Genomic DNA, 13,228 nt, shown 5'->3' with positions numbered 1-13,228 from the left:
AAACGCAGGAGGGCTGGCAAGGGTGTCAGGGATAATGCGTTACATACCCCTTTTGTTCCACAGTGTTTCATTTTCGTTTGGTTTTTGCTCTGTGCTCTTGATTTTGATTTTTTTTTTTCTTCTACAGTCTGCACTGTGACAGCAAAAATCTCCCCCTTTCAAAATCGTGACATGTTTTCTCCAATACGCTGATACTTTGCCTTCAGCGTTGCTTTCTTTTGGAGGAGTTCTCGAGGAAAGCACAATAAACATGTTACAGGATACATAGATTACACTAAAGATGATTTAAAATATAGCATCATTAACAGCAGCACGGGAGTCATTTAGCTTAAGTGTAATATACTTAGGTCTGACGGTGGAACACACTCTGTGACGCATGTATATCTCCTGCCTTGTTTGATTAGCACTAAACACAACAGATGGTAAAACACAATCATCTGGTAAGCCATACTCCCTTTGATTTGAATTATCATAGAATACACCTGTGACTGACTTCCACTGATCGAAATGTTACTGTTCAACAGCTCTGTCACAAACATGATTACATTCACATTACTGTTTGAAACATAGAGACTGAATAATGAGATGGCATCCTCTGAAATGTCCAAGAGAACAGTGAGAATAAGAGTGAGCGGCTTTGTCAGTGAAAAAAGAAGAACAAAGACAAACAGGCAAAGTCATGCCCAGGATTTTCACTGGGTCAAATCACGATATCTGCCATTCAAGTAGAATTAAATCTACAGGTCAGATCCACAACTCACCCTGAGCAGCTTTTGTGCATAGACCTTTTTTTTAACTGCTTCTATTGGTGTTTCAGAGCTAAAGTGTTTCCGAGAATAGACCTGCACCATCATGTGTGCCTGTACTGTACCTACATGGAGAACATAGAATTCAAAGATCAGCTCATAACCGAATAGACTGAGAGAAAGAGAAACTGTTTTTTGTTTTTTGAAGAAACTTACTACCTGACAAAGCATAAAAAGCATCTCACAGGAAAACCTTTTCGCAGACGTTGCAGAACACATTGGCCAGTTCCTAAAAGTTCACTTTCTGCTATATGGTGTTTCTATGCCAACAGAACCGGAGGGAAATAAAAAAAAAACCAAAAACAAATGACCCGTCCAATTATCACAGAGGGAGCGCTGATTCTCAGTCCAGTGTCATGTCATGCCTCTCATGTCAACTCATTTCCATTGTGAATTCTCCTATTGGTATGTTGGGACCTGACCTTCCCTCTCTTTGTTTAGACATGCACGGGGCTTTCATCGTTCTGCTGCCGCTCAGTGTGATTGTCCTCTTCATCAGTGGCATGCTAGGTTTTATCAGCATGCTCGCCAGGGCGTACTTACTTCTGCTGATGACGGGCGTTTTGCTTCTCTTTGGCGGTAAGCTGCATGTTCCCTCTTTTCTTCTAAAGACTCTTAGCTCTCTCAGAGGAGCCAGAGGGGGCTGCAAGCTATTGATTTTTGCCCGTTTCACTTTAAAAAAAAAACAATGACAGGTGTGTGTGATTAATGAGAGAGCAGCAAAGCACAGAGTGATAAATGCAATAAAAGAAAGAGGGCACCAGGGAGGGGGGGGGGGGGGTGTGGAGGAAGCATGGATAGTAAGAGATATTCGGGCGGATTTATTGCCCAGGAAAGTAGAACCTTGCCTCACAGTCATGTGTTCATTACACTTCCAGGGAGCTTTAGAAATGATCTGGCAAAAGCCCATCCTGGTCCCTGTGGCCATGAACCAGAGCGTAGTGCTTTACAAGGTAACAGCTTAATGGAGAATCTGAGTGCGATGTGTACAGAGCTAAAAGAAATGCCATAGAAATGCCATAAAGAAAAAGGAGGGAATAATTTGGTTTCCTTTTTCATCCAAAGTGATTTCCAAGAGAGGCAGAATACAAACCAGGCACGTAAAAAAAGAAAAAAAGCACCGTCCCTGGGTGGGCTTGAACCACCAACCTTTCGGTTAACAGCCGAACGCGCTAACCGATTGCGCCACAGAGACGCTCGCAAGTGGAACAGCCACTGACCTTTGCGAGAAAGCGCAGGTTGGAGAGGACAAAACTGTGCCAAAAAAAGTGTTAAAAAGGGAACTGCTAATGTTAATCAATGTAAATGAAATGTTAGTATGCATGCTTCCTCAGAACAAAAGGAGCACTTTGAACACAGAGCCATTCTGTCCTTATGACAGTAAATATCCATCTGTAAACACCATGGCAACATCACAGTTCTGTGACAGATGGTGGCACTGAAAACCGATTTTGTTTCTATGTGGATTTATTTCCAGCTTTTTATGATTTCCAATGGTCTGCACCTGGGTATATATGTTTTATTTAGGAAGTGAGACCTCCTCTGAACATTCAGGCTCTCTCTTACTTAATGGAAACCAAAGTTAAATTCCAAAATATTAACACCTAAGATGTGCCTATATTACACACACGCACATACACAGAGCAAGAGAGAGAGAGAGACATACAGAGAGAGAGAGGGACAGACAGACAGACAGAGAGAGAGAGAGAGAAATACTGAGTCACTTTGGTGAATCTAGGTGTTGATCTAGTGTAGGCTGTTTGTCCAAACCCACATATGATCAGAACCGACTGTCAGGACAGAGAAACCGAAGGAAACTGAGAGGCCATGCATGTGCCCATATTGTGTGCCCTGCAAATATTTATGCAGAATTATAACCCCATTATCCTGCTTTAAATCAGATTCGACAGAAACCTCTGTCTTGTCAGTCTGTGATATGAGAACCTGTTTCTTGTGCAGTTACTGTGTCTGTTTGCATCACAGCTTTGATCTCCCTGGCTGGAATATGTGTTTACATGGCTTATTCTGCTGCTGCCTTCCGAGAGGCCGTGTGTATCACTGGGCACAAGACACTGGAGGACATTAACATTTCCTTCGGCTGGTCCCTGGTGCTGGCCTCACTCTCGTTCATCATGGAACTGTGTACGGCCGTCACGTTCCTGCTTGCCGCCAGCAGACTGGGTCAGCTGAGGGGGCGGGAACAGGATATCTGAATCAAACAGAGATGGGAGAGTACACTGGACTGGAAATGATGAGCCCAGAGAATCAAGAGAGAGCCGATGAGGATTCTGCTTGTGGAAAAAACAATGAAAGAGTACCACCACTATTAATAACATTGTTTTTTTATCTCTCCTTTGTGATTCACTATATGACATCTTTCATGTTGGTCCACCTCAAAACAAGTGGACTATTTTTAGATTATCCTGTCCAAAAAAGGCAAGTTTTCAGACAGAATAATCTAAAAATAATCCTACTCCTTTGTAGGAAAAAATAGCTAAAATGTTTTAGAATAACACACTTTTGCTAATCCATGATGGTGTATTTAAGGTGATAAAGAATTGAGGGTTTGTTTGTGTTTTGTGTATCCCTTGAGTGTGTGTGTGTGTTTTTTAAACATATGCTTATAACGTCATCGGTTATCACAAATTGAGTCAAATGATGGAGAATCTCTTGTCCAGATGTGAAGGGTGAGGAGTCTGGTTTATTCCACTGTGTGTGACTCTGACTAGTACGCATGTGAGGACAGTTACCTCATCACTCTGCAAGCCCTCCATAAAAACTAATCAAACAAATCAAACAAAAACGCCTTCGAGGCAAATGTTGTGCATACACACAGGTCTTATTCTCTGGAAATTTGTGTTGGATTAAAAAAAAAAAAAAAAAAAAGAAAGAAAGAAAAGAAAAAGAAACAGAGGGCAAATATCACAGTTTGGTAGTTAAGCTCTTTGTGGAAAGATCAGGCACATTGTGATGACACATCCTCCCCTGTTTACCTCTGAACACACAGGAGCATGGATGTACAGATGGCACAGGGCCCCAGTGCGTGTATGACTACTGCTCCGCAATCTACCTAAATGTCAATCAGCGATGTCACAGAAAGAAAACCAGTGAACCAAAGTTCCTTCCAAAGAGCAAGGACGCGAGTGCAATTCATTTACTGTGTGACAGCCGCTGCTTCCTGTTCAATAAAAGATAATATTGGTTTCTGGACGTCTATGAGAGTCGATACGGGGTTGATAGCATCTGGTTATTGTACTATTTTAATGATATTGCATTTCTTTTTCACTCCTCTCCTATCAGTCCACCAGTCTGACTGAAAAAAAAAAAGTTTGTGTTTTCTGTGATACCTCATGCAATAAATCAATTAGCAGCATTTAGTTTTTCAAAGAATCTTCATGCCTGTACATTTTTCTGAACTGAATTTCAAATGTTATTTAAGGTAATCCCTGAAAGGTTCGTCAAATGCTAAGAAGTCTACCTAGTGCAAGAAGATACATGCACCATATGTGCACTATAAGAAACCTATACAAGGATGCAAAACAGTAGGTGCTTGTAAACATACTTAAAAATATAAAGTAACACAAAACCTCATAATTACCTGAAGATCCATAGCGAAGATCACAGCTGTCAAGTGGTGACTAAATGTCTATAGTATACTGATGTATTATCTAATAGAATAACTTGGCCAGGGAGACAGATCTCATAAAATCCTGGGTTTCTTATGGCTTACTGAATGAAATAGCTTCTTCTTTCTTCCAGAGTTTTTCACTTGTAATTTTATAAACTGCAACATACTTGATCAAGATGACAGAGTGTAAAATGAAATTACTATCGATCCACCGTTATGTAATCAGCCCATCAGGACTACGAATCAATCGATCAAGAACTTTGCGTGATGTAATCAGGTTTTTAAATCGATATTTTTCCCGCAGTTACCCGGATGTTGATGACGGGCCAGGCACTTATACTGACGTTTTAATAGCACTTCATCCATCCTGATGAGCGGCTATTGATTTGGAAATGGCTCAGTCTGCACTTAAACTGAACACCACTTTCATCTTAGTCGAAGACAATGTTCTTTTCCAAGTTTTCTATTACTATTAGTAGTAGTAGTAGTAGTACTACTACTACTACTACTACTACTACTATTACACTCTAATGCAGAAAAACAATAACATAGATAACAGGAATTTATCAACTAATTAGCTGATGGAGATCAGAAGCATAAGTAACTTATTATTAAAATGTGAATATCAGATCATTCAAAAACTATTATATTTGATAATTCAAAGACTATATGGTTCCCGTGGTGATATGGTCTTTGAAACACTAAAAGCTGTATTAAACCCAGCCCTTTGTGATTATTTGAACCGTCTGTCACAACACTGAATTTTAAAACATCAGATTGTTATAGCATTTGGGAAGAGCAGCTCATGTATCCTCTTGCCGCCTCAGGTATATAGAAGTAAAACCAGCTGGAGAAAAAATCAAGAACAGGGTTCTGCCACAGAAAGCACTCGAGTCCTTGGTTAAAAGCCACCCATCCAGAACTGACAGGCTTTGGTCTCTGTTTTCTGTTTTCTAACGAGGTGAATGGTATGATAATGGTTTCTTCTTGGTTATTCATATACCAAATATTATTCCACCGGGATAATGCTAATATTGAGAATAATTTGCTGTTCTAAGTATGAATCATCTCCATTAATGTTCATTGCATGTGAAGCGAGTCCGAAGCTGGTTTTGAAACATGTAAAGAGTAAGCTTGCCACCTAGCGTCTAAAATCGGTACAGTACATTTTAAGAGCGTACACGAATATGTCATTTTACCACGAGAGCACTCTGTGATGTTAACATTTAAATATGGGACTTACTTCCGAGAAACTGATGTGTTATTGGCAGAGGTGGACAAAGTAAACAACTCCATTACTTGAGTCAAAGTATAGATACTCCTGGTCAAATATTACTCCACTACAAGTAAAAGTTGTTCAGTTCAATTTTTACTTGAGTTAAAGTACTGGAGTACTTGCCTTTAAAAATACTTAAGTATTCAAAAGTACATTTTCTTTTTAATGTCATTGCATTGTTGTATTGTTGCAACAATGCATTTACAGAGTCTAATGACACTGAAACAACCTACTGAATGCACTGACTTGCTTGTAGAACCTGTAGAATAAAAAGCTTGTGGAATATGCTACAAAGCCTATAGAAACACAGTTGAACTAAATGTTTCCTCTATAAAAGACAGTGTATAGCTTCAGTTAAACAAGCACTAGGTTAACTCAGATTGGCCTTAAAAGGATAAACACATCATAATGTTGTAGGCTATGTTAATTTTACTTCTACTACATAGCATTGTCTGAAATGTGAAACAGCTGGATGACCATCGTCACCGCTTGATTCCCGCCCCCCTCGTCTTATTGGGACTGGGTCGTACATGAATCCACTGACCTTACAAATATTACTGTGTTTACCTGACAAGATCAAAACATATATTTCTGAAAGGATTTTTGTCAGTAACGTTAACTCGGCATTTTCGCTAGCTAACTATTAGTATGCGTCAGCAGTGGATTCACACAGGACCCGGTGTTATGCCCCAAATGGTTTTCAAGCCAACTGGTTTCCGTACGCATACGGGAAGCAATTAGCTTGGCAACCAGTTGATTTAAAAAATTTCAGACATGGACTTAAGATATGGCCATGGCTGCTCTGGTGAGGAACCTTTATCATCTTTATTTTCCATTGTAGTAGCCATCAGTAAAACCGCGAAGTTCAGTTGTTAAAAAAATGCCGCACGCACTTGACTGACAGCATTGGAGCAGTTTACTGTGATTGGTTTTTCTCCTGTGACGAACACAATATGGCCTATCGCATTTTAGAAAAGAAAATTCGTCCGCTGACTTCAAAGCTATGCGTTAAAGTAGCGAGTAACGAGAACCTTCATAGAAATGTAGTGGAGTTAAAAGTACAATGTTTGTATTTCAAATGTAGTGGAGTAAAAGTCATAAGTTTCCAAAAAAAAAAACCCACTCAAGTAAAGTACAGATACTCGAAAAATGCACTTAAGTACAGTACTCAAGTAAATGTACTTCGTTACTGTCCACCCCTGGTTACTGGAGAGAGAAAATTTGTCAAGTAAAAGGCCAGACCTTAACCACGCATATTTTAAAATAAACACTGTGAGCGTAAACGTAGAAAACACTTTCAACACTTTAATGTTTTGTGGAAAAAAAGTGATCTTGCGTAATGAACAGTAAGAGTAAGTCTCCTTCAGTCCTCACACCAGCCAGTCCCGATCTGATGCTTGTCTCTGGTGGCTGCCCTGTTAAGGGTTAAGGAGGGCGCGAGGTTACAATGTGTCCGCTCTGACCGTGGTGTGGAGCCGGCCATTTCCATAAGAAGTCTATCCCTGTGGCCCAGCCAGCAAGGAGGAAAGAACACTTTGCGCTGCATTGCTCTCAGACCTGAGTGCTGAGTTGCATACACTGGTGTTCTTCTAAGCCGATGAAAGCACTTTATTTCTGCAAAGGCAATTATGGCCAAATAAACAACCCCTTTTTGCTGTTCACGTTCTCCCGTGTCTGTGGGGCTGATGCCCGTCATTTCCCACGGGCGACACAGTAGTGTCGATTTGCGCTGCGGCTATTCGCGCCCCGCTGTGAAACACGTGAACACGTTTCTTGGCCAAATCAACCGCCAGTAGCAGTATCCAAAAGTGCCTGATGCCGTGCCAGTGTGTACCTCATGTAAGATGTTTTTTTTTTTTTTTTTTTGCAAGACATGCTAAATGAATATGTGTTTGTATGTACCTGCATGTATCCTGTGTGTGTCTTTAATGTAGGCCTATAGCTGAATGAGTGCGCATCTGCATTATATGTACTAACAATGTATGTAAAGACCTTAACATCTACGCACACAAGTATTTGTAGAAGCAGTGGAAGAAAGTGAAAAGAAATCAATCTGTAATTTTCTTGGGATCAAAACGTTGCAGGTGCTGTCAATCCGTTAGACGTTTTATGGATCGCACAGGTTCTCGACCCATTCCCATGGAAACGGCACAATCCTAAAGTAATGGGTGGGCAATGTTAATTGTGGGGTGATTTCCCGCCCAAGCACAGCTGGTTCTGATCAAAAGAACACGTTGTCATCGTGGCCAGGCTGGACTACTTCTTTTTCAAGAAGAACACACTCCTCTACCATTTAATGTCCGTAAAATGTCTTGGGCTTAACTTTTCGGACAGATGGTGAAATGAGTAGCCTCGTAAACTCACCAAACCACAGCAGAAGAAACACTGCTGAAATTACTATTAGCACTTAGCCTGGATATATGTGAGCATGTGGAATACTGTGTGACCTAAAAATATAACTTTGAACCAGTTTTGTTTTGACGGTGGGGACCCACATAAAGTAGCTTACGTTTAACAAATTTATAATATGAGGCGCATTTTCTGTTTTTGCGGGTCAAGCACAAATATGTAACCAGAAATGGTATTCCGTGTTTCGAATTGAACAGTTTTAAAGTACGCTACACATTGCACTCATACTGAAGTGGCTGTTACAAACGACCATTTGCTTTTCTCGACCTTGCTCCATTACGATAAAAGTTAGGCTCTGCACTACTTAGCCTCGCTACTTAGCCTAGCCAATTAGTCCTGGGTAAATAATAGGAATGACTTAGACCAGTGGCAGATTCTGTGACACTTTCCTAAACAGACACCTTCTCCATATTGGTAGCCCTCGCAGAATTGCCCACACAGTTTTGTTAACAATGGCTACTCATAATTACGTTTTCATAAAACCTTTCAGCTCGCGAGCATTTTTGCGAATCAAACGGACAAGTGTTGTGGAAAACCGCATGAATCACTTGAACGTCTGTGCCTACCCTTTTCAACACGTGTGCTGTAGCACTTCTGCCTCCGACCGCTCTATTGTTCCATGATACTGTCACGTTCCAGGCAAGGAGTGCTGTCCAGTTCAAAGAGGATCTCACTGTTCAGTGATAGATTGTTAAGCGTCACATAAAAGGCGCTCTTTTCCACCACCCTTTCTACAATATGAGGATAGCTAAGCTGACACAGTAAGAGCGGACAAATCGGTCGAAGCTCAAATTCATTCACAACTGAATTGACCCGCATGGAAACATGTCAGGAGGGTTTCCTTTGATGGAAAGCTGACCTGTCAAAATATCATTTTATATTCAGTCAACACTCTCGCCCAGAGTAACTTACAGTGATTGCTCTCTATATGAAAGGTCACATGTGCCATGCCTTGAGTTAGATTTGGGGGTTAACTGCATTTCTCAGGGTCGCATTGGCATTCACCCATCATGTCTGAGGTCAAAGTTTACAACCCTGCGGTTGCTAGTCTGTGTCCCATACTACTAAACCATCACTGCCCATTAGTGTATTTGTGCAATGCAATTGAATATCCAGGTGTAGTCAAAATCAAGGCCAAAACTCTTCAGACTTCAGGACACCTGCATTTATGAGTCAAAGCTGTATAGATCTGTGTAAAGGGTATGTGCCTGATATGGTTTATTACACCAGTAGTGCTTTTCACTGAAAAACTTAATGTTGTGATCAACTGAGTAATATGCAGGGATGCACTAATTCATTTCTCTACTCACTCTTCACAATATCAGATCAGCTGACAAAATATACATTTTGTGTCGCTCCACTTGAGTTTTTGTCACCAAAGTATGACACACAAGCAATGGGAGATAGTAGTGTTATTTATATAATAGTATTTCCTGCATTTTTGACAACATTGATATACATTAAATGACAACAGAGTAGTACAACACATATGATATATGCATGCAGTTCTAAACCACACACTGACAAGGATTGATTGGACACATTTTTCTCAGCCAGTTCAATGAGAGGTATTTGAGGCATGGGATAATGTTGAAGAGAACAGCGATGATGAGCAAGATTTAGATTATGGAATGAACTGCTTGTGTTTTCTCCCTTTGCAGCCACATTTAAGGACACAACTGTCTTGAGTTTGCGGTTAGATGTTTTTGATCCAAATGTGTTTCAAAAAATAGAGCCAGGCAGTGGTCTGTTCTTACCAGCCAACTCTCCCTTAGCTCCATTTGAATTCAGTCCTTTGCATTTCTGTTCTCACACCTCTCCTTTTAATGTTTGTCCTCTATCGTATGTGTCAACTATCAAAGCTAGTTAGAAGCTAGGTAGGTTATCAGGTAAAATGTTGCATTTAGTGCCCATGTTTGATCGTTTCAGACTCTTGTATGATGTGTGTTAGTGTTTTTTCCATTTCTTCTATGTGGCCAAAAAGAAAATTTCCCTCAAACATTTTATTTCAAGAGACACAGTTCTGCCCGACACTTAACAAAGAAGGTTAGCTGATTATAGAACAAACAAGAATAATGAAGTACAACTTCCTTTTCTCTTTTTGTATTATTTTCATACAGTATTCATAAATCAAGTACAGCATTCTCTCACAATTTCATGGTAATAAAGATAAAAATGGTCATGCTTTGTACTGATGAAAGGAAGTACTGCAGCCATTCTAAGGCTAAGGAGAACAAAAACAAATTTGGGTCAATTGAATTGACTGATGAAAGAAGAAAGGGTAGAGGAGAGGCTGAGAATGAGAAATGAGTGCAAATCCAAGTGAGCATATGAGCATATACCTACACTGGACACCAAAGAAAAGCAGTGCCATATTGTGGGCCTGTAACCTGTACCTTCATACAGAATTTGGTGGCTATAACACGGCAAAATGCTCATAGGTCAAATGGGAAAAAAAACAGACATCCCAAGCTAAACTGTCCCTGCTGGGAAGAGCTGGAAAAAGACCTCGGATAATGCTTTACATGTCATTTACCATGATAACCCTGGCACATCTTACTGTAACCCTCAATTGTTCAGTGTCAGCATGACTGGAAATTCCCTGGTTTAATTGCCGTATATTTTTGCAGCTCAATACATTCACTGTAATCACCATAATTTCAAGATTTGAACAGTGGAACAATGCAAGAACATCAGAATTTAGTATCTTTGTATTGAGTGTCCACGCGAATCTAGCAGGGAATTATGAAATGGGTTCTGTAAATTTTATGGGATTAATTCTTGGCCTTTTAAAGGAAAGTGGCTGGGCCGCTTGTTTATCACTTAAATCCCAAGCTTCTGTCCTCACTCCAGACATCCCTGCCCCTTACCTGATCCACACTCACTAACAGTGAGGATGGCAATAGCATTGACTGCAATCCTAGTGTATTGACTGAGGTGCTAGTGTATTCTAGAGAGCAGTCTCACTCCACAAAAGAGCACCCAGTTCAGCAGCTGAAAGGAAATGGTTTCCATGGCTGGCAAAAGTGCCTAAATGACTTTTTTTGAATAAATGCTACATTTGCGTCATTGGTCTGTTTGATCTGTAGCCATCTTGAGGCCCTCTTAGCAGCTTATGTGGTGGGTTTGACAGCTCTTCTTGTGTGGCTGTGTGATACCCAGGACACCGTAAGCTTTGAAGAGCTGTCTTTAATTGGCACACACTGTGCGCAGTGCTCCTGCCTGCAAATCTCATTGACCAAGTCCTTAGCCTCTTCCATCCGTCAATCAGTTCAACCATGATTATTTAGACTAGGGCTGTGTGACATGGTGAGATGTGTATTGTGTGACGATAGGAAAATGTCTATCGTTTCATATTATGGTCTGTCATTTATTTTGTCGTGTTGCAAATCACACTCTTTACGGTAAACTTTTTCGTCATTTGGATGATGCTTGGCGTTCTTCCAGACGGCACGGATGCAGGCAGGAAATTTGCATTAAGGCAACACAAACAAACATGGAGGAGAGTGAACATGATACAGAACGGAGTCATTCTGAACAGGAGAAGGACTCCGACCGTCCAAGACAAAATAAGGAGCTCATACCTAAAAGAAGGTCTACTTCTGTCGCATGGACGTCATTTGGCTTCTGAAAAGTCTGACACGGACCAGAAAGCCGTACTTTGCAAATTATGCTGCAGACCGGTCCCCACAACAAACACCACGAACTTCTTTTACAACCTACGCAAGACTCATGTCAAACAGTACGGAGAGAGTCTATGGATGAGAGCCACAAAAGTACAGTGGAGTGCTCAAAACAAACCTCATTTTATATAAACTATTTATTCGTTGAATTTACAGTAAATGTGCTATATGTAATACGCGTCGTTATCTGCATATGAAATGACCTATATCGGGATATGAGATTTTGATCATATTGCACAGCCCTAATGCAGACACCAGCAGAGTTTAAGCTGCCTCTCTGAGTCCACCTTTAGCTGCCTGTCTCTTTCCCTGTTCCAGGCAGCCTTGTTGGCAATCCTGGTTGGGGCTGTAGATTCTAGCCTGCTTTGGTGATCACAGTGGCCTGTTTTGCTGGCATTACGAACCTGCTCTTGGTGATGGCATTGCCACATTTCTTCACTGGGGACCTAGATTTTCCTGGATTGAAGCACATCTTGGCTCAGGTGTTGAGGTTTTCCGGGACCCAGAGGATCTATTTGCATCCCAGTACTAATGTTGTTTTCTCTGTTAAGTCATGCTTAAAGGTTTTGTTACGGGAGCTTGTTGGATTATAGACTTGATCAAAGGTCCTCTTAATGCCTCTTGCACAGATTTGACCTGCATATTTATGGCAAGGGCAAACAACATAACTGTAATAGTGCATCCAAAGATGCTCCCTTTCTCCAGCCAATGCCACTCTGATAGTTGTCATAGACGTCACTTTCAGACTGAAGCTATTGCTATTGTAGTAGTCCAGAGAGAGGACACAGAACAGATCTAATGCTGTTTGCACAGTAAGAAATCTATTTGAGGTACTCCGTCAAGTGTTTGGCAACAATGTTGAAAACATTTCCTCTTTGACACTGTGAGGTCATTCTAAACTGTTCAGTGTTTCTTGAGTTTCTCCTCTGGAGGCCAGATATCCTCGGCAAATTCCACTGGTCCCCAACACTGGAGTTTGCCGAGGGTATCTGGCTTCCAAAGGAGGAGTTTCCCTCTCATTCAAATCACCACTAGGATGTTCCACAATCAGTGTTTTGTTTTTTTTTTGAGTTTGTTGGATTTTATGATGTTTTAATAAAATCTTTTCTTTTGGGAATGGAGAGGAGGTACACAACATGTTTTGAAGTGTGCTCCTTATTGAGATGGTACTCTGAAGGAGCACTCTGCGAGACTCACACTCTACACTTTTTTTTTCTGTTCTCTGGGTTCTTGACCTCCCTTTACCATCCTGGCCCTCCAGAGCAACACTGGCACACATCCCTAAATATATAGGCACCGCACAGGATTCTCTAGAATGTTATTCTATTTACAAAAGGATAAAAATATTTGTATAAATGTATAATAGTATTTTGTATATAACTATGACAATTAAAAATAAAAGGAAGAAGAAGTATGACAGAATTGT

The 13,228-nt window shown here is 40.7% G+C and overlaps 1 protein-coding gene and 1 non-coding gene across 2 annotated transcripts in view; one reads left to right on the top strand and one right to left on the bottom strand.

Annotated features, from left to right (window-relative positions):
* The window catches only part of tmem114 (transmembrane protein 114), a 7,232-nt gene extending 4,213 nt beyond the window's left edge, over positions 1-3,019 (top strand). The window contains exons 3-4 of the mRNA XM_030789760.1: positions 1,248-1,385; positions 2,790-3,019. Of these exons, the coding sequence (XP_030645620.1) occupies positions 1,248-1,385; positions 2,790-3,019 (368 nt within the window). The remainder of the gene's footprint in view (positions 1-1,247; positions 1,386-2,789) is intronic.
* On the bottom strand, positions 1,928-2,001 carry trnan-guu (transfer RNA asparagine (anticodon GUU)). The gene has a single exon. It is a non-coding gene; the product is annotated as a tRNA-Asn (tRNA).
* Positions 3,020-13,228: the final 10,209 nt, after the last annotated feature.

Source organism: Chanos chanos, chromosome 13 (genome assembly GCF_902362185.1).
Source record: "Chanos chanos chromosome 13, fChaCha1.1, whole genome shotgun sequence".
Classification (NCBI taxonomy): Eukaryota; Metazoa; Chordata; class Actinopteri; order Gonorynchiformes; family Chanidae; genus Chanos; species Chanos chanos.
This window is presented reverse-complemented; position numbering and strand designations above follow the sequence as displayed.